The sequence below is a fragment of the Sciurus vulgaris genome (assembly GCF_902686455.1).
Source record: "Sciurus vulgaris genome assembly, chromosome: 15".
In the NCBI taxonomy this organism is placed as follows: domain Eukaryota; kingdom Metazoa; phylum Chordata; class Mammalia; order Rodentia; family Sciuridae; genus Sciurus; species Sciurus vulgaris.
The window spans coordinates 84,343,491-84,364,695 of NC_136476.1; the positions used below are offsets into that span (position 1 = coordinate 84,343,491).

The following is a 21,205-nucleotide window of genomic DNA, read 5'->3' on the forward strand; positions in this document are numbered from 1 at the left end:
TTCCCCTGGGAGACAGGGAGCAGGCACTGGGGTGCCAGTCTTGCCCTTGGCTGGGCAGGGTGGGCTGCCCAAGAAGATCAGGGGATGGGCAGCGTGGTGAGGATACAGCCACCTGACCCCTGTGACTAGGGTGGGGGTGTGGGAGGAAGGGGAAAGGCAGAATCCTGCTAAGGGCTTCTTCCAGGGGTAGCTGGGGGTGCCTTGGACAGGTTGGTGTTTGGCAAGACCCCCAAGATCTGTCACCAGAGGGCCTCCCCTGAGGGCCTCTGCCGAGCCCACCCAGCTGGGAGGAGTCTGGTTCCCAGGCCAGCTCTTAGCTGCATATCCTGTCCCTCTCTTCAGGCTCCTGGAGGAACAGAGGCCTGAGTGGTGGGACTGGAGGTGCAGGGAAGGCTGGGGAGGGCGTGCTGCTTCCTCTGGTGCATGGCGGGACGGGATCCTGGGGGCAGGACAAGGTCACCCCTGCAGGGCGGGCCAGAGGGGAGACAAGGAGCTGGTCCTTGAGAAGCCCAGGCAGCCTTCCCAGGCAACCAGGCCCATGTTGTGCCACCCTCCCTGAGGGAAGGACAGCTGTGCCAGGGTCACCTTGCAAGGGAAGGTGAGGCAGTGCCATCAGCTCCCGCAAGGCAGGAGCAGGGGCAGTGGAGAGGACGGCAGGTGGGAGGCATGCTTGGGCCTCCAAGACAGGACCTGGGCGAGTTCCCTCCCTGGCAAAGGATGGCTGCCTGCTCTCATCCCTTGAGGATCAGAGTGGAGGGTGGGGTGCCTCTCCCCACCAACCTGGGCCAAAGAGACCCAAGAACAGGTGGGCTTGTAGGCAGTGCCCCTTGGCTCCGCTGAGGGCTTGGCAGCTCAGGACTCAGGCCCTGGTCAGATGGCACATTTTTCCCAAATCCAGCAAGCATGAGGTGCGTGTTAGTAAAAGGCCTGGGGAAGGTGGAGATGGGGGACGAGGCCCTCCTGCCAGCTCATGGACCAACGCTGGGGGAAGGCAGCCAGATTCAGGTCTGTGCTCAGGATGGCTGCGGAGGAGGGCCCAGCAGTCCTGGCAGAAGTGTGCCGGGTAGGTGGCAGGGGGCGGCGCAGGGTTGAGTGGGGTTGGTTCACGGGGGGGTGCTGAGGCCAGGCTGGGGCCTCGCTGTGGACACCCATGGCAGTCTGCACGTTGCCTTGACCCTCGACCCAGCTGCATTTATTTCTCTGCAGGGTGTACATGTTCATGTCAAGCTGCTCTGCTTGATGAGCCACAGGAGGGCAGGGATGAGTGGGCCTGCTTGGTGCTGGGACCCCGGAGCCCAGCAGAGACTGACATGCAGCAGGCACGCAGTCAGTGTGAAGCAGTGTCAGGGGAAGGCCAGGGGACAGGCTCCTGTGCATGTGTGTGGCTGGGGAGCTGGGGACCTCAGGGGCAGCCAGGTGTGTGCTGGATTGGGCTGGAGCCTGGGCCCAGGTAAGAGGAGTTGCAGACCCTGAGCCGGGAGGAGGGACGTGGAGGTAGGATTTGGTGCTGAGGAGGAGGAGTTGTTCTTGGTGACCCCAGCCTGCCTGCTATGTTTGAGAGGACACAGACAAAGGAGCAAGGCTGCAAGGGAAGATGCTGAGCTCAGCAAGGAGTGCCAAGCTTGAAAAGTTGTGCTGGCATGACCGATGGCAGCGGGCAGAGCCAGCAGTCCCACCCCTGTGGGGTGGGGGAGCCAGGATCTTCCCCCTGGACGGGCCAGTGTTCCAGCCTTAGGCTCCTGCCGCCCCTGCCCCTCTGTTTCAGTCACACTGGCCTCTGCATTCCTCAGACTCTGGGCGACTGAACAGTTTGGCCCTGTTCCCAGAACCCTTTGCTCCACTGGGGAACCCCTGGTCATTCTCAGGGCTCAGCCGAGGCCTCACTCCTTCTGAGGGGCCTCACCTGGCCTCTGAGCATGGCCCTAGCCATGAGTGCTCTGGGCCACGTGGGCTGTGCTTTCTGGGGACGGGAAGAGGCGGGCACCTGTCGAGTCTGGAGGTGGGGGTTCCTGCTCTGCAGACGCAGCCCCTCTGTGTGGGGCTCCCGCCTGGGCAAATGGTCACTCATGAAAAGCAGGTTCCGCCCGCCTCTGCTCTCGACCTGTCCCACTGCTCCCTGGGGTGCAGGGCCCTCTCCTGTCCATCTTCTGCCATCTCCAGGGAGTGCCTGGGACGCATCTGAGAAGGACCTCGACGGAGTCAGGGACTCCCCACGAAAGATGGTGGGGCTGAGGGGAGGGCAGCCTCCCTGGACTGGCGGCGCGGGTTGAATGCAGAACTGTCCCCAAGTCGAGGTGCTTTTTCTCTGCCTGGCTGGATTGGGGGTGGCGGTGGTTGTAGGTCCAGCATGATGGTTCCCTTTTTCTCACTGCTGTTTCTGCTGGGGAGTTTCCCTGAGCCCCAGCAAAAGGGCAGCACCCTCGGCAGTCCAGCTTCGTCCACCATCTTTTCCTGCACCAGGGACACCTGGGACAATACCCAGGAATCAGACAGACCTGTGTGACCAAGGGCATGGGTTTCTCCCCCTCTGAACTCGGGTCACTTCTCTGCACGTGGGGATGACCATCTAAAAGCAGGACACGAGGCAGAATCCGCAGTGCCTCTGGAGCCCCCTCCGGCCTCCGGGCTCTCTCCTCGGCAGCTGCCTCTCTAGCTGGACATTTTCAGAGAGTCCGTGTGGACAAGCCCCTAACTCTTATTTGCTTGAGACTAGGCTGGAGCTTTTCAGAGGGACACGGGAAGAGCACAGACTGCGCTCTCGGGTGCCCGAGGCCAGCTCAGCGGGACTGCAGGTGAACTGGCTGCCCAGACCTCTGCCTGGGGACATTCTGGCTGACTTGGCTGCCCGGGCTTATGGGATCCACCAGCCCTTCCAGAGCAGGTTCCTAGCCTGCTCAGGGTGGTCAGCGCATGTCCGGGCTCAGGAGTTGGCTCTTGGACTTCCTGCTGTGTGACCGTGACCCATCACAACCCCTTTGACCCTCGGCGTCTGCATGGTACATGGGGCGAGTGAACATGGCCTTATGGGGTGGTTGTACAAGGACCTTGCCAGCACACTCTCACTTAAACTCTGCAGGCCCAGGAGGTGGGCATGTGGTGGCCTGTGGAGGGGTGAGCACTTCCTTGACAGATGCTGATCAAACCTGAGCCACCATCGGACCACAGCCCTGTAGAGCCACACGCTGGTCCCATGTGCCGTCACTGGGTATGTGCTGTGCTGGGCCCTGTGTGACGCCTGAGGAGGCACTGGGGTGAAGGGGGAGACGGACTGGCCTTCCGCCAGGGGCCACACAAGTGCGCAGGAGCTGTGGACACCGCAGGACAGGGTGGGAGGCACCTATGCAGCAGGACCAGAGCCGTCGGCCACAAAGACCTGTGGGGCTCTGAGGTCCACAGGGCAGCCAGAGCCAAGAACAGCCTGCTATCTGTCCTGTGCCACGCTGGCCTGGGTGCTCCTCCTGGCTCAGCCAGCTCTTTCAGCAGTGCCTCCTACCCACTCAGTGCCAGTGCCTGGCCAGCATGTCCTCATTGGCCATGGCTCTCCTGGCCCCTGAGAGTTTCTGCAGAGTCCTTGGAGTTGGTGGCCTGAGTCCCACCCGCATGCTGGGCCAGGAGCTGAGTGTCTGACAGCCTGTCTCGCCTCATCCTGTCCATGACCGATAGCGCCCCATTTCACAGAGGAGGAAACCGAGGCCCAGTTTAGTCAGGGGTCGCTGGGTCTCTTCCCCACTGAAGCCTGTGCCTCTGTGGCTGATGGCCCCTCTTCTCTGCTCAGAGCCTGGCACTGGCTGAGGCACCCAGCCCAGCTTCTGTCCAGATGGCAGGCACAGTTCCACAGACGGTGAAGAGGCTCCATCCTGGCTGACGCACACGTCTCAGCCTGCTGCCTGCGGCCGTGCTTCCTTGCCCCCTGGTGGAGTCCCCACGGCAAGCTGGAGAGTGGCGTCATGCCCTGTTGAGGAATGATGAAGGTGGAATTTGGGGATCTTAGTGGCTGTCCAGGGCCTTCCACCTGTCCTGGTTTGTCTGACACCAGGCAGGTCCTAAGGGCCATCATGACATGGCCCTTCTCGGTGGGCAGGAGGAAGACTTCTCTGAGGTGGTGGGGATGATTATAGCCAACTGGGCTCCTGGACCCAGGAGCCCATCTCAGTGGACAGCCATTAGGCCCCAGGCCTGGCACTGCCCTTAATTCTTTTCCTTTTACACCCATGGGTAGGTCCTACTGGGTGTCCTTCCTGGGTTATACCAGGTGGGTCCACTTCTCCCTTAAATGTGCTGAGCCGCGGCCAGCTCCATCCCGGCTGCTGTCAGCTGTCAGTGGTTCACTGGCTGCAGCATTCTCCTTGCTGGTCCCCTGACTCTACTCTGCCCTCCACACCCAGGCTCTGCCCTGAGCCACCAAAGATGGATCCCATCAGATGGCTCAAGTAGTGCCCACTGAATACAGAAGACCTGCTACATGACCTGGCCCCAGAGCCCCTGCTACTCCCTCCACTCCCTGTGCCTCCGTCACACTGCTCTCCCTATGGTCCTCCAAGATGCCAAATTTGTTGCTGTCCCAGGGCCTTTGCATCTGCTATTGCTTCAGCTGAGGCTGGCCGAGGCCCAGGCTGAGCAGGCGTGCCCTCTGCCTTCTCCGAGTTGCTGTGGGAGAGCCTCCTGAGATGTTACTACCTAGTGGCTTGTTACTCTGGGTGCCAAGTTGTCCCTCTCCCTGCTGTGCTGGGGGAGCTCCCCTGAAGGGCCCTGGTGCAGGACAAAGCCCTAGGTCCACAGCTCTGAGCCCCCGTGGTCCTGCAATTGCCTCCCGAGCACAGCGGCACCCTCGATGGAGACGGGCAAACCGCATGGCCACGGCCACGGGCGGGCTGAACTGCAGAGCATTCCCAAGGGCAGGAAGGCAGACCAGCAAAGGGAGAGCCCAGGTGGAGTTGCGCCCTGCGTCAGCCACCTGGAGGTGGGTACCTGCCACAGCAGGAAGAGTCCAGGGCTCGCCTGGCACGCATGGCTCTCCCAGGAAATCGGGCCCCCTTTGCTGGCCTCCTGTCTCCCTCTGCAGCTTCATTTGGTTTGGGCCAGGGCTCATTCACAGCCATCCTCCCGATGTACAGGGAACAGGCCCCTTCGACCAACAGAAGTTTGTGAAGCACCTACTGTGTGCATGCCTTGTGCTCTCCACGTGCCAGGACAGCTGGGAACTATGGGGTTTGCTGGGGAGGAAGAGGGAGGAAGGAACGATGCACACCAAAGCACCAGCAGTGGGAACGATTGTGGAAAAAAGACAAGTGTGACAGAGGGGTGTGGCTTAGACAGGGTACTCAGGTGACATGTGAACAGACACCTGAGCGGCCCCAAGCTAACTATGAAAAGGACTGAGAGAAATTTTCCAGCAGAGTGTGGAGGCCTTGAGGTGGGAACAGCTTTGCTGCATTGGGGGATGTGAGAGGCCGAGGAGGGAGGCCGGGAGAGGCGGTGCTGCTGGTGTGGCCAACCCAGGCAGTGACAGCTGCCACCATACCCTGCAAGCTGCTGGGCACATTTGCTTGAGCCCAACCCTCTCTGCTTGTGCCAGGCCCCGTCCAAGGCTGGGAGGGGAGGGCTGGGAGGGCTCACTGGGAAGCGTGGAGTGGGATGGGGCCACCGTCCCGCTGAACATTTTCAAACGCCAGCGACCGGCAAGAAGGAGGGACAGGAGGAGGGCCGGCACTGGTCCAGGCAGGCTAGGTGGGTGCGGCCCAGGGAGAGCAGCCCTGAAATAGGGGGCGGGTGGTGACTTCTGAAGGAGAGTGGCCCAGGGGTTTGCGAGGAGTCTTTGGGGGCCGGACAGCTTGCAGGACTGTGGGACGCCGCAGCGGGGAGGCGCAGGTGGTGGCTCTGGGTTTAGGCTCGGATGAGCTCTGAGGGCCACTGACCCAAGAGCCTGGGACCCAGGATCGCGCTGGGCACAGGCGCCCTGGCTGGAGAGCGCTGTCAGTGGGCTGAGGGGCCTGAAGGTGGCAGGTCATGCCCCAGCCCTGGGTCTTCCCAGCGCATAAAGGAAGGGGGGGGACCTGGAAAGGAGACTGGGGACATGTGAGAGCGGCAGAGTGGAACTTCATAGCTCTCTCCTGCCCAGCTGGGCTTTTTTTCTTTTTTCTTTTTCTTTTTTTTTTGCGTTTTAAACTAAGTACTAAGTGCGCGGAGGGAGCACCGTGGGGTTTGTGACAGTGCTGCGCCCTCCCCTCTGGGCACAGAATCCCTCCCGAGAGAGCCCTTTAGAGGGAGGGGAGGAGGAGCTGACCAGGCACCCTAGTCTTAGGGATGGTCACGTGCCCAGACCTGGCCAGTCAGAGGGCTCCATCTCCCTACCCACTATTGTGATTGGTTCGGGGGTGGGCATGTGACCCAGGTTGTGCCAATGAGTGCTAGCCCTGGCACTTCCTGTTGAAGCTGTTGGGAAGCGGCCCCTCTGCCAGGGTCGCTGAGCTGGGGTGATGTTATCCTGGGCATTGCCCTAGCAGGGCCCGGTACATAATCCATGGGTCTCAGTGGAAAATGAAATTTCTGGGCCTTTTGCTAAGAAATCAGGAAGAATGACACTTCCATGGCCTCTCTCTCAACTTGTCCTTGTGTTCTACATTTTATTTTTATGTCGTTCAAAGTAAGGAAAAATAAAATGTTAAATTACTAGCATGAGGCCGGGCACGGTGGCACACGCCTGTAATCCAAGTGCCCGGGGAGGCGAGGTAGGAGGATCGAAGTTCACAGCCTGCCTCAGCAACTTAGAGAGGCCCTACGCAACTTCACGAATGTGGCTCAGTGGCTGAGCCCCTCTGGGTTCAAGCCCAGGTACCTAAATAAATAATAAGTAAAATACATTACTAGTATGAATTTTGCCACTCATTTTTAAATTGTGCAATTTAGTTTAAATATGAATATTAGCATTAAATTCTTGCGCAGACAAAAGGAGTCATTAGGTTGGGACTGCTTCTTGGGAAAGGCGTCATGGTGTGTAACAGATTATAACTAAAAACATGTTGGTTTTTTATGAATATAAGTGTGCTGGGGAATTCCTTAAATTTTGTGCAATAAACTTTTTGGTAACATATATATAAAAATGTATATAAATTCATGTGCAGAATCATCAAAATGACACAATTTGTATTTCCCAGCTTGTCTTGGAAGGTACCTTGAGTGCACCGGAAGCCAGGCTCAGGCAGGTGGCCCAGGCAGGTGGCTGCAGGCAGGAGGGGAGGACTCTTTTCCCCACCACCAAGAAGGGTGCCACCAAGGGGGTGTGCACCCTGCCAGTGCCTTGCACCCCTGCTATGCCTGCCCGAGGACATGCCCCATTCCCCGGGGTGACACCTGCTGGCTCACCTCCCACCAATCCCCAGGCTAATGTCCTGAGCCTGGCATTGTCCCCTTCTCTTAGGCCTCCCTTCTAGCTGGTGGAGAAGTAGCCCCCAAGGATTTCAGTACCTGGACAGGGTGGGAGAGAGGCTCCCCACAACATCTAGACACTGTCTCTGGTTGGCTGCCAGGTGAGCAGAGGTGTGACCAACCCAGGGCAGTGACAGCTGCCACCATACCCTGCAAGCTGCTGGGCACATTTGCTTGAGCCCAACCCTCCAAGGCTGGGAGGGGAGGCAAGTGGGCCAGGATACTCAGGGCAAGGTCCTGTCCCAGGGAGGTGGGAAGTGAGAGGGGACAGGTCTGAAGGGGGCTGAAGCTCAAAGCCCCTGGCTCATGCCCCCGACGTCCCAGACTTCATGTAGAAAACAAACTCAGATGTGAAACGATGGTGGATTTCACCAGGGCTACCGCGGAGCGTTAAACCCTACGCACGGAGCCTTGTGTGACTGCACTGGTCCTGCCCAGTCTTATGCGTACCACAGAGAACCTAGGAAGAGGCCAGGGAGGGAAGGGAAGTGCCAGCCCTGTGGCAGCGTGTGCTGCGCCCAAGCTGAAACCCTAGGGACCTCCCAGCTTCCAGCCAATGACCAAATCCCGGGGCAGACGCTTCAGTCGAGTTTCTGAGGCCTGACCCACAGGGGCCTGCAGAGCACAGGATGCAGGCCTGGGCTTCCAGTCGCCTAGGCTCTCTTCTTGACTTAAAGCGTCTTGGTGTTGTCCGTGACATCGCAATGGCTGTGCTTCCCCGCCCCTCCCCACGTGGCTCTCTTCTGGCCTCAGGCCATGGGCTTTATCTTAGGCCTAGATTTTTCCTCCAACAAAGGAAAGCTTTATTCCCCAGTCTTTCCAGTTCTCCCCAGGCTGGTTGATGTGGGTGTCAAAGGAGGGGTGTGTGTAATGGGCCCCGGGGCCTGGGAGCTGGAGAGGGAGGGGAGCGTGCGGGGTGGGACTAGGCTCAGGACCACCATCCATTACTCATTCACCCACTTATTCATTCCTTCGCCCACTGAGCATATATCCTAATGAAACTGTCGAGCAGGTCCTGAGGAAAGGCTGACTCTCCGGCATAGCCGGGCCCTAAAGATAACCCGGACACTTTGCTGGGGACTAACCTTTTTATTGATTGATTTTTAAATTTTCTTGGTCCTGGGTTTTGAACCCAGGGCCACTCTACCACTGAGCTACATCGCCAGCCCCTTTTATTTTTTATTTTGAGACAGGGTCTCGCTAGGTCGCAGAGACTGTCCTGGAACTTGCAGTCCCCCTGCCTCAGTCTCCTGGGTCGCTGGGATTACAAGTGTGTACCACACACCCAGCTTATGATTGTTTTAAAATAAATAATTGAGGATTGAACCCAAGGGCACCGTACCAGCCTCTTTTTAAGTTTTTATTTTGCGACAGGGTCTCGGCAAGCTGCCCACTGGCCTTGACCTTGCAGCCGTCCTCACAGCTCCCGCCTGCCGGGCGTTCACTGCAGGCTTGCCTCGCTGCACAGGCAGCGCTCTCAGGCCCATCCTTATTCTGTAGAGCCTGTTGTCAGGAGCCGGTTGCCATGGCGCACACCTGTAATCCCAACTAGCCGGGAGACTGAGGCAGGAGGATGGCAAGTTCAAGGCCAACCTGCAACTTAATGAGACCCTGGCTCAAAAGAAAACTGACGACGGAGGTGGGGCAGCTCGGTGGTGGCGCACCTCTGGGTTCCCTCCCTAGTACTGGGCGAACGTAAGAGCTGCAGTCAGTCACCAAGAAAGTAGCAGAGCCGGGTTCACCCTCAGGTGGGCATGGCTGGGAGACTGAGCTCGGAGCCACCATCCGGGCTTTGGACAGGCTCCCCGGGTAAGGGGAGGCCTGGGAAGCCTTCGGGTGCTTGTGCCTGCCCGTCCCCGGCCACTCACCTGCTGGTTAACCACTCTGAGAGAGGCGCACCATGCACAGGGACCCTGGCCTGGCCTGGGACCTTCCTTCTTCCGCTTGGCTGAGGGTCCCTTGGAGAGGATGTCCATGGGGCTTAGCCCATTGGGAAAAGTGACATCCCTCTGCTTGCTCTGGAGCCTCAGCCTGCCAGGCACAACCAGGAAAACTGGTCAGGGCAGCTGCCTTGTCCCCACCCTGCCCCTCGGCACCTCCCTCCCCCAACCTGGGAAAGGAAGGAAGAAGCTGCCGCCATCTCTTGAGAGCCTGTTGGGTGCTGCGCTGCTCAGGTCCCTTCCCAGGCTATCACTGAGTCACCCAGGTGACTGAGTCTCATAAACATCAGTCCTGCAGCCCCTCGCTCTGGGCCTGGGGAAAGCTGGCACACACATCCCTGTCTGTCCAGTGCCTCAGATGAAAGCCACGCGCTGTGCTTAGGATGCAGGGGAATGGAACGCCTCGGTGGTCACAGGGCGGCTGCACCCCTCCCTGCCACTTCCCCATGCCCAGACTCCACCAGCTCCGCACCTACCAAGTCAGCTCCTCTTTGCCCTTTCTGTTCCCTCTGGCTAGAATGTGCTTTTGTTGCTGTTTGTTCTGCAGGTGTGACAGAGATAGGTTTCTAGTGCTCATTGACATGCGCTTCCGCCCTCCTCCCAGTCCCCTGCAGCCAGGCGGGGGTGTGAGGCTGAATCTGGCCAATGAGCGGGGAGTGTTAAGTGAGGAGAATCATTTTCAGACTGAGGCCATAAAGACCCCTTGCAGGACTCTAGCTCTCCTTCTCTGCCATGGTGGTGGTGTTGAGATAGGAGCAGCCAGAACTGCTGAGTCACTGCATGGAAGACCAGAGCATGGACTTCCCATGGTCAAGGAATAAATCTTTGGGGGATTAGCTCTGTGGTAGAGCACTTGCCGAGCACATACAAGGTCCTAGGTTCAATCCCCAGCACTGCAAAAAGAATTCATTGTTGAATTGAATCTCTGAGGATGGGGATTAATTTGTTACTGCAGCATAGCCTGTTCCATACTGACTCATGTAGGTCTCAGCTCAAATGTCAGCTTCCAAAGTTGTCCCACCCCCTCCCTAGCCCTGATTTTATTGTCCTGTAACAATTTTCTAATTGTTCCTTGGTTCGGTGTTTTTGTTTTTGTTTTTTGTTTTTTTTTGTTTTTTTTTTTGGTACTAGGGATCAAATTCAGGGCTACAAACATACTAGGCAAGTACTCTATCATTGAACTGCATCCTCAGCCCTTTTAACATTTACTTTTTAATTTTCTTTTGTTTGTTGAAATTTGAAAGAGGATCTCACTGCGTTGCCCCATCTGGCCTTGAACTTGTGGTCCTGCTGCCTCAGCCTCCTAAGTCACTGGGATCCCAGGTGAGGGCCACTGTGCCGTTGTTCACTGTCTGCCTCCCTCACTAGAGTGGAAACTCCATGAGGTGTGAGTCCTGTGTCTGCATCCTCCAGCCTAGCACGCTGTTGGACGGGTTTAGGAACCTGAGGCATCTCTGAATGAATGAATGAATGAATGAATGCTTATTGACTGCGCGAGTGACAGGCTGATGTGCCTGCCTGTAGGTAGCTGTGGAATCTGACATTCAACCTGTACCTAATCTGCCTGGACGAAAAGGCTCAGGTCATTAGAATGCTGGAAGCAATGGTTGCTTTTCTGACTTTCAAAGCATCCAAGCTGGTTCAGAGCCTTACCTCTCCTCTCACCCACTTTACAGAGGAGAGAACGTGGGGTGACTTATCTCAGGTCACTAGGTGAGTCTTCAGCTAAGCCAGGACCTGCCTTGGTTTCTGGATGCCTGGTTCCCAGCTCTTCCTACGGAGATTTGCCTTTTCCTTTTTAGCTTCTGCCCAAGTTGCTGGAAAGAGTTCCCAGGCACATTTGCCTCTTATGCACCACCTTGCCAGGACATCTAGAAGCTCTCAGCAAACTGTCCCGCGATGATTGATGGGTTCGACTGGGGGAGCTGGGACGGGGCGAGCCATAAGGATGAACAGGCTCCCTCCAGAAAGCCCTGCAACAGCCCTGGACATGAGCCGGTGGTTTCTGTTGTTACTTTGTGTGTGCGTGCGTTTGAATGATGCTGGATCAACCAGGGCCGCAAGCGTGCTGGGCGAACCCCCCACCACTCGGCCACCCCTCGATCCAACCTGTGTTTGCCTGCCACTCCTTTTCACCGGAACAGGGTGCAGGGCTGGGGGCATGGCTCCGAGCCCCTGCCTGGCGTGCTCAAGGCCCAGCACCCACAACAAACAACAGCGACCTGGGAGCGATGCCCGCCAGTGGGACTTCCAGTCGTGCATGCTGTGGGTGCGGGGTTGTGTTCCTGCGTTTCCTCCTCTGCTCCGCAGCACGCTGTAGGTTGACAATAGCCCGTCATGTCACGGGTTCATTTTTTCTTCTAATATAAAAGTGATGCGGGCTTATTGTAGAAAATTTGGAAAACAGAAATGTATGAGTGTTACAAGTCATCTCTAATCACACCACCTAGGAATGGTTTCAACTTTCTGGAGCCTTTTACATCTGAACTGTAAATAGATGGTGTTACCGGACCTCAGAGGCCCCAGGTCCCAACCACCTGGGGGTGTGAAGGTGACGCTTGGCTTGTATGGCCCTTTCCCTCCGCCCTGGTGACTGGCACTTGGCTTCTCCTCAGCCTATCTAAGGTCCGTCTGGGAGCCCCTGGAGGAGCCACATATGAGGTCCCAGCCAGGTTCTTCCATTTTGTCCTCTTAGTGGATGTCCCTGCTCTAAGTCCCCTGAGGGTGGCTCCTGCTGAGCTCCCTGCCAAGAGCCTGCTGGGAAAACCTAGTCCCCTGCCCTGGGGGCTGCACCGCCCTCCCCTGGTGATTCCTGAGTGGCAAACCCGGGAGGCACCAGATGGCGCTGAGCCTCATTATCCAGGCGAGGAGCAGGGAGACGCTTCCTTCCCCAGAGCTGCCGGTGCGCGGCACCACTCAGCACCGAGGCAGCCCTCTGGCTCCCCAAGTCCTTGGCTTGCAGCTTTTGGAGGACATCCCTGATCTGTCACCTGGTACCATTCTTTTCTGAGATCACCATTGTCTGCCCATAAGCTTCCAGTAGGGTGTACCAACTGCCCCTCATCCTGGTCATAGGTTCGGGGTAGGACCCAGGTTTGTGACTTCACAGTCTTTTCCTGGGGTTTTCTGAGTTAGCAATAGGGGAAGAAGACAGTCTCTTTAGGGTTGCAAAGCTGTAAGGTGGGAGGCCAGATAGACTGCTTTCTGAAGCTATATGGAGAAGCTGGTCTGCAGTAAGAGAGTGGGGAGCTCAAGTCCAGAGAAGAAAAGTCACAAGAGACAGAGAGAGCACTATGCAAAAGGTTTGTGCCTGGATCCAGCTGTGCCTGAAGCCAGAGGCATACTTGCTCATTCTACGGTTTAGTGCATGAACCAAGAAATCCCACCTTTTGCCCAAGCTGGTGTCACTCACATTGCTGTCCCCTTCCACAAGGGAGTCTTGATGGACACAGAAATAGGTCAGGGGGTTGGGGATATAGGTTGGTTGGTAGAGTGCTTGCCTTGTAAGCACAAGGCCCTGGGTTCGATCCCCAGTACTACAAAAAGAAAGGGGGGGGAAAAAACCAACAGAAATAGGTCAGTCCCTGCCCCACATGGGGCAGTGTACAGACACCACTGTCCTGTGTTTCTCCAGCCCTTGTCCCTGAAATTTGGAGCCTGAAACATTAGGGATGCTGCAATGCTCTGGACCTGCTGGTTCAGGCACGACCCGATCCCAGAATCTAGCCTAGGCTCAGCTGGCAATTCTCAAAATGGCATTTAAATGACATCAGGGCCATTTGCCAACTTGCACTGTAATGTTACAAATTCTTCCCCACTAGACTGTGAGCCCCAACAGGTAGAAGCTGGGCACTTAATGGGCAAATTTTCTCATCCTAAAATGAGGATGCCAACAGTGTCTACCTCTGAGGGTCATGGGGAAAAGTAAATGAACTAATCCATACAGAGGCACTTGCCATTCTTGCTGTTTGCCATGATCGTTCATGGTGGTCAGGTTAGTGTCTTGCATGGGCTAGATACCGAGCAAACACTTTGTGAGTGTGTCCAACACACAGCTCCTGGGACACAAGCAGACACACACACATATACCCAAAACTCAGGTCTGTGCCCTACTCAGTGGCCTTTCTGGGACAGAGGGCAGCCCCTGTCATTCCTGGAGGGCAGCCTGCGGCTCTTCAAGGCACTGGGCTGTCAGCCCAGCAGCTCCTCATTGCTGGGAGTGCAGCTTGGGGCCTGGCTGAGCCCTGAACCATGTATCAAGGGCAGCAGGACCTGCAGGGTCCTAGGAACTGGGAAGTGTGTAGGGGTGCTGGTGAACCTGAGAGAACCAGGGGCTTGTTGGCTTCCTGAGCTGCTGTTCTCTCTGGAAGCTCCCCCTCCACATTCCCTGGAGCCTCCAGTCTCTTCAATCCCCCAGCTCCCAAGGGGCACCCTAAGTCCTGCCTGGGGGCTCTTGTGGGCTCTGTCTTGGTCTGTTTACTGGAGGGAGTGGGGCTTGTCGGTGGACCTGGCTGGATTTCTGGTTTCCCTGTTTGCCTGAGCCCACCACTTTCAGAGGATGCAATGGCCTGACAGCACCATCCACCCCAGCCCCACCCAGAGCCAGTTTTTCTGTGTGCTATGCTTGGGAGCATTAGTCTTTCTGAATGTTCAAGGCTGGCATGTTGCATGCTGTGCCGGTGGCCCTAGGGGTCGCGAGCGGGGTGAGGAGGATGCTTACAGCTTCGTGTGTTGGAGACCTGTTTGGTTGCTCCAGCCATGGGTGCGCAGCTGAGGGCTGAGCACAGCGTTGCTCCGTGTGGAATGTCTTAGCGTGCTGGTAGATTGCCAGGGGCTTGTTTTGGGTCACGCGTTATGTTCAGGGCATTAACCCTTTGTGTGAATGCCCAAGATCCCTGGGCTCTAGAAAGATTAAAGGGGGACAGCACCTCTCTTGGTGGGCTCCCAGCACTCTACAGCCCGGCCCCAGGTTTTCCTAGATGCAATGTGCCCAGGGTGTTCTAAGCTTAGGCTCAGAAAACCTGGTGGGGAGGTGGTTGGGAGGCGCACCCTAATCTGGTGTTCCGCTGATTTCAAGGCTCCTATTTTGCATCCCACTACTGACACTTTGCCGTAGGGATCCCAGGGACCGGTGCGGAGTTCCCAAACCCCTTGGCTTTCTGTGCCCAGCACGGAGCTCTCAACAAAGGCGGCCGACCACGTGCCGGTCTCATGCGGACCTGGAGTTCGGACAGTAGCGGCTCGGCCGCAGCTTTCGCCAGGGCTGGGTGAAGACGCTGCGCCGCGCCAAGGGTGCCGCGGAGCAGCCCCCAACAGCCCCGCCGCCCCCGCTGTGCCTCGCCCACTCCCGTCCACAACCGCTGCAGCGCCCTCGAAGCGGCGCTAGGGGGAGCTCTGGCAACTGGCTTGGTGGACTGAATCAAAAGCGTGCATCCAGCAGCTATTTCCTTGGACTTGCAGGGGGGAAATGGGGAGGGGGAAGACGCACTGTTCCCCCTCCTCAGCAGCTTCAGACTCATCCCGTGGGAGGCCGAGAAAACAGCCCTGGGGTGTGTGTGTGTGTGAAGGTGCCTTTCCTCCCCGTAACTCACGCCTCCACAGCCTCCTTTCCCCCACTCGTGTCGCGGACCTTCGCTGCCCCCCGCGCTCTGGAGAGTGTCCCCGAGAACTTCGCCTCGCTCGACACCGGGATCCAGAGCCGAGCAGTCCCCCGAGACTGGCTTGTATTCGCCTCTCGGAGTCTGGGCTGGGCCGTCTTGGCAGCAGCCCCTCCTGTCGCTGCGGGAGGCGTGAAGGCTGGGGTGGGGGGCGTGAGCCGTCCTGCCGGGTGGCTGGGAGGCTTGCGCAGGAAAGGGGAGCGCGGGGGCGAGAGCCAGCGAGAGCTTTGGGGAGACGGAGACAGAGACACCGAAAGAGGCACTCTCAAGCAGCTAGTAAGCTGCTGCTTTGCTCATACCCGCCCCCCTCCGTTCTTTCTTTCCTGTCCCCTCTTTGCGAAGCTGGAACCACCCCGCGCGCCCCCAGGCCTGAGCCGCGGTTCCAGATGTGAATTTGGTTCCAGTGTGGAGAACGCGAGCTTCCTCCGGGCCTTGGCACATTCTCCCACTCTGAGGTCATTCCGTAGGTGGTCAGAGGGGAGCGCGCGCCTGGAGCCTTCCTGCCTCCATCCACTGGGGAGGGAAGAGAGGCGGGAGGGAAGGAGAGGAGAAGGAGAGGGGAGGGGCGCGAGGAGGGAGGGAGACGCCGCCAGCACACCACCAAGTGGCACCGAGCAGTGATAACAAACTCAACTTAAAAAAAAAAAAAAAAAAAAAAAAGGAAAAAAAAGGAAAAAAACTTCCCCAAGTTGCAGCCGAGACATGCGGACGTGCGGGCGGAGGCGCGGGGCGGGGAGTGTGGGTGGCCCAGAAGCCCCTCGGCGTCCCTCAGCCGAGGAAAGCTCAGACTTGGGGCCGACCAGGCCCTTCGCTCCTGGCTGCGCAGGGAACGTGCTGGAGGCTGGCTCGGCTTCCTGCTGGAGACCCCGGGGCGGCCGGTTCCCATGGGGGACAGGACCCGCAGGCGAGGGGTGGGGGCAGGAGGCGCGCGGCACCGGCTCCATCCCCCCAACAACACCACTCCTCTCCCCCTTCCCGCTCCCACCCCCAGCCCTGCGGATGTGGGCAGATCCCGCCCGCCCAGGCCCTGGAGAGCTGGGGTTTGCGTGTGTGCGTGTGTGTGTGTGTGTGTGTGTGTCTCCCACCTCCCTCTATCCTCTCCTCAGACCCCAGGCCCATCCGAAAACAAGACACCACCATACTCTACAGTCGACTTTTTATTAAGATTATAAATTTAAACAAATAATCTGAACAGTTTTATCCGGTGATATACAATTCAGTATGCACAAAAATACAGGAGGACCAGGGAGAAGGGCCGAGAAAGGACGGGTTGGCGACTTGTTTTGGAGTCCGCACGATGCTGATGGCAGAGAACCAGAGGGGCTGCAGAAGAACCCCACCTTTTTACAACAAAAGGATTTTAAATTAAACAAAATCCATCGAGCTGAAGACACAAGACAGGGTGCTCACAGGCTCGAACAATGCTGGTTTCATGAAATGCAACCGAAGACTGAACCAGGACAGTGCAACTTAGAAGCACACACACAAACACCACAGCTGACCAGGAACTTAGTGAAAAGTCTCCAACGCAGTCGGCGGTCCCGGCCCCTCCCTCCCCTGGGGCCGCCCGGGATCCAGGTGAAGAAATCGACTTCCTTTTTTGTTTAGTGAAGACCGCAATGCTGGGCATGATGGGAAATGTAGTCCGCCGTGCTCGCCCCCCACCCCTTCCCCAAACAGTGTCCAAGAGTGTTGGGGTGTCCGGCGCCACCCCCGAGTCCAGGAGACGGGTGGAGGAGGGGAGGAGAACAGAGCCAGAGGGGCGGGGAGAGGAGGGGCTCAAGACACCCGCCCCGGGAAGAAAAGAAAAAAAAAAAAGTTGAAGTGTTTTCATTTCTGCCTTCTCATTTTGAGAACTTTGGAGGCCGCCCCCAGAGAGGAAATGTGACCCAAACGTCCCTTTTGGAGATAGAGTTTGCCTTTGTTTTTTGCTCAGGATTTCACAAGACCCATTCCTCACGCCACAGAGGGACTCAGGAGAGCGGAACGTCGGGCTTCCCGGGTCTGACAACTGATTGGAATCGGCGTCCCGGGCTCCGCACCTTCCTGCGCTGCGCCCCCAGCGCGCCCCTGCCGCCCGGGCGCCCTGCCTCGCCCCCGGCTGCCCGGCACCTCCTCCGGGCAGCAGCCCTCCCTCACGTGGCAGGCTCCTCGCTAAACACCACTGCAATCACTACAATAAAAAGAAGGGGAAAAAAGAGTAGGAGAAACACAAAGCATACTTAAATAGGCGCTTTTTTCTCTGCAAAAATAAAGTCCAAGAATTTAGATTTCTTTTTTTTTTATTTTACAATTTATAAAACATCAGCTGCCTCCCCTTGGTCGCCCCCAGCTCGGCCCCGAGTGGCTAGGCGCCCGCTCGCTCCCTCCTCTCGCCCCTTGGCCGAGTCTTTGTCTGGCCCCAGCCCCGCGGGGCCCCCGGGGCCCCGTGCCCTCGGGGGTCCCTAAAAGGCGACAATGGCTCGAGTCCAGGCGCCGAGACTGGCGAGCGCCTGCTTGGCGCACAGCTGCCCGTTGAGCGGCGGCTGCTGCTCCGAGGAGTCCGGCTGTCGGCTCACCAGCCCCGAGAAGCCCGAGCCAAAGATGGAGATCAAGTTTGAGATGTTGGACGCGTCCGGGGACGAGTCCGGACAGAAGTCCTCGAAGCGGGCGCGCTTGCAGGGGGCGAACGCAGCGCCCCCGGGGGGCTCGGCCCCCAGGTCGCCCGCGTCCTCGTCGTCGTCGTCCTCTTCCTCCTGGCCAGGGTAATACTTGCGCTTGCAGCCGGCGGCGGACGCCAGGCCGGGTCCCGGAGCACCCTGGCCACAGCAGGGGCAGTGGGCGGAGGCGCAGCAGTCCTGGTGCAAGTAGCCGTTTTCCACCGTGGTCACCACGTGAGTGTCCAGGTCCAGCACGGTGGTCTGGCTGCTGCAGTGCACGCCGAAGTCCGAGGGGGCCGGGTACGCGCCCCGGTAGAAGCCCGGGGAGGAGGCGGGGGCCGGGGAGGCTGGCGGGGAGGCGGCGGCGGCGGCCGGAGGGGCCGTCCCCGGGGGCGCGGAGGGCGCAGAGCAGGCGGCTGAGGCGCGAGGGTCCCGCGGGCAGAGCGCGGTGGGCGCGGGCGGCGGCAGCGGCAGCGGCGCAGGACCCGGCTGCAGCGGCTCCAAGGGCTGCCCGCGGTGGGGCGCGCCGTGCGGCGGCTGGAGCGCGGCGCACCCGGGCAGCTCCGAGAGCGCCCCCGCGCCGCCCGCGGGCGCCCCGGCCGCCGCCGCCGCACAGCCCCTGGGCGCTGGGTGCTGGTGCTGGTGCAGCTGCTGCTGGAGGTGCAGCTGGTGGAGCTGGTGGAGCTGGTGCAGCTGGTGCCGGGCGACCGGCTCACGCGCCTCCGCGTCCCCGCCGCCGCCAAGTTGGAGCGAGCCGAAGTCGGCCGCGCTGGCCGGCATGCCCGGCGCTGCGTACGCGAGGTGCTGGTGCTGGTGGTGGGGCGGCTGCTGCTGTTGCTGCTGCTGCTGCTGGCGCCGGTAGAGCTCGGCGTAGCGCTCGCTCAGGTAGAGCTGGCGCGCGTTGCGGAGCACGTAGGACACCAGGAGGTTCTTGTGCAGCTTGATGCCGCCGCGCTGGGTCCGGGAGCTGTGGATCTTGCGCAGGGAGATGCTGATCAGGCTCTGGGCGTCCAGGGCGCACTCCATGCTCCCGCGGAGACGGCGGCGGCAAAGCAGCCGCCGCCGCTGCTGCTGCTAATACTGCTGCTGTTTCTGTCTCAAGAAGGTCGCCTGGGCGCGCCAGGCAGGGGAACGGAGCCCAGGTCAGCGGGTCGGCTGCGCTCCGAAAGGAGCCACCACCATGCGCTGCGCGCCACCCGCAGGCTCGCGCTCCCCAGACGGCGCCAAAGCAATGAGCCTCTGCCGGCCCCGGCCCCAGCTATTTAGCTGAGCACCCGAGCCCCGCCCCACACCTGACGATCCAATAGCAGTACTCAGAGCCTCCCGAGTGACAGGCGCTGCCCGCCCCCAGGCCACTAGGCTGGCCAATCAGACCAAGGCGGTTCCTTTGTGCTATTCAAATACCGAACGGACCCCGGGCCTCCAACGCCGCTGCTGCCTCGAATGTTCTCCTGGGGCCGCCGCACAGCGCGGGACTCGGAGCCGCCGGGGTTGCGGTCTGCAACATGGGTTGCTTCGCAGCGGCCACGCAGGAGCCCGCAGCTTCCTTCAGCCTAGCTTTCTGAAGCTGGGGGTCGTTCACCTGAGTGCCGCGACGATGGCTCCTCCTCCTTCCGCACGGTTGGGCCTCACCTGCGGCAGGTGCGCGCGGCTCCCCATTGACGGCCACAGGGCGCCTCCTCCTTTTCACCTGCCGCCCCCAAGTGACTCGTGGGAGCCAAGGTCTCTGCAAGAGGCTAGTGGGGCCGCTGCTTGACACTGGGGGCCCTTCAAGGGAGAGAGGTTTGGGGGTATCTTTCACCGCATAGAATGACTTGCTGACTCTTTGGGCCAGGGGCCTTTGGGAATGCTCGCGCGCTAGGGCCAGCCGCCTCTCCCCATTCATCTGATGGGGAAAAACCTATGGATGGTGAATTTTGATCTCTGATAGAGAAGCACCCAGGCCCGCCCCAGGGAGCTAAGGACCCTCCTGCGGCTCAGACTCTACGGTTCTGAGAGGACCCTGAGCTTCCTAACCATCGGTTCTAAAACCGATTCCCTTCCTAACTACTAATAATGACAACAGGGACAATTATTATGTGCCTCCTATGGAGCAGGCCACTGCCAGAAAGGCCTTTACTGCTGAGTAGGGACCTGAGGCTGGAGGAGTGAAATGACTTGGGAGTCACACAGCTCCTGGGGGCAGAGCTAAGACAGGGACCAGGACCCTGAGCTCCAGACCCTCGTGTGTCCCCAAGACGCTGAGGAACTTGCTGACAACTTTTGTGGACCGTTTTCCTTCTTATCCTGAGCTATCCATGGCCCACCATCTCCCAGCTGGGGACAGAGACAGAGAGGGACAGGGCAGCGGGTTCTGGAGGCTCTTAAGACTGAGAGACCTGAGGGGAAGAGGGATGCCTGGTGTTCTGAGGAGGGCTCCAGGGTGCCAGGCTGCGGCTGCCTGAGTGGGGTCCAGAAGTGGGTGCACATGGTCCACAGAGTCCAGGAGGGATAGGTAGAACCTATCCACAGAGAGAGGTTGGGGCTGGGGTAGGGGAGGCCACTTCTGTTGCTTCACATCCTCCTTGGGGTTCTCCTTAATCTCCTTGTTCCTTGGTCTGTGCTTAGTACCTCCTTTGTCCCTAGGTGAATGTCAGGAGACCCAGCCAGCCCATCCTGCAGTCTTAGGGTCTCCTTTTAACCCTAAGAATTCTCACAACTTTCTTCCCTTTTTTTTTTTTTTTTTAGTAATTTTTTTTTTTAGTTGTCAATGGATCTTTTATTTTATTTATTCATTAATTTTTATGTAGTGCTGAGGATCAAACCCAGTGCCTCACACATGCCAGGCAAGTGCTCCACCACGAAGCCACATCTCCAGCCCATGACTTGATTCTTCAAACACATTGTCAATGCCTGGTGTCAAGAGTGAAGACAAAGTCAGGGTGTTTGCCCCATTTTTCAGATGAGGAAATTTGGACACTGGAATTTGCTTACTACTGCAGGGCTCCAGGTGTAGTGCCCTGGCCTTCCCATGCCTTCTGAGAGCGTTCTCAAACTGGTCCAAGACCCCAGGGACCAGTAGCACTTCTTTCTGCCAGTCCCAGAGAAGCCGGGATTAATGTGTAGGGGAACTTCAGAGCAAGCACATTTTATTTACTTCTGACTGGTCATCTGGTGGTAGGGACCCCCAGGGCCGGGGAACCTGCTTGTGACGTGATACCTGTAGGAATAAAACCACACTGCCCTGTATTTCTTTAAATCCTGTTTCAAAGGCACACAGAGGCTTTATTAATTTAAGTTCGACTTTGAGATGTCACCAGCATGTGGAGGGAATCTGTAACTCTTGTCCAACTTGTAGCCAGATGACTCGGCCTACAACAGACGAGTCTGGCACCCCCGATGTAGTGTGGCCCCGATGTAGTCTGTTCTTGCCCAGTTTACTGGGAAAAGTAAGACGGTTTTAGTTGGAGTTAGGATTTGAACCCAGGTCAACAGTTTGCTGAAAATCAGTTGCTGCCGTGAGTGGAGCTGAGCCCGGTTGTCCTGGTGCACCTTTTGGTGAATG

General features: G+C 58.4%; 1 protein-coding gene across 1 annotated transcript; it reads right to left on the reverse strand.

Annotated features, from left to right (window-relative positions):
* Positions 1-16,166: 16,166 nt before the first annotated feature.
* On the reverse strand, positions 16,167-18,879 carry IER5L (immediate early response 5 like). The gene has a single exon (XM_079113597.1). It carries the CDS (start codon positions 18,685-18,687, stop codon positions 17,467-17,469), a length of 1,221 nt encoding a protein of 406 aa, XP_078969723.1. The 5' UTR covers positions 18,688-18,879; the 3' UTR covers positions 16,167-17,466.
* Positions 18,880-21,205: the final 2,326 nt, after the last annotated feature.

Bases quoted from the DNA above. Each gene is read 5' to 3' on its own strand.
- IER5L (XM_079113597.1), bottom strand. From the start codon at position 18,687: ATGGAGTGCGCCCTGGACGCCCAGAGCCTGATCAGCATCTCCCTGCGC.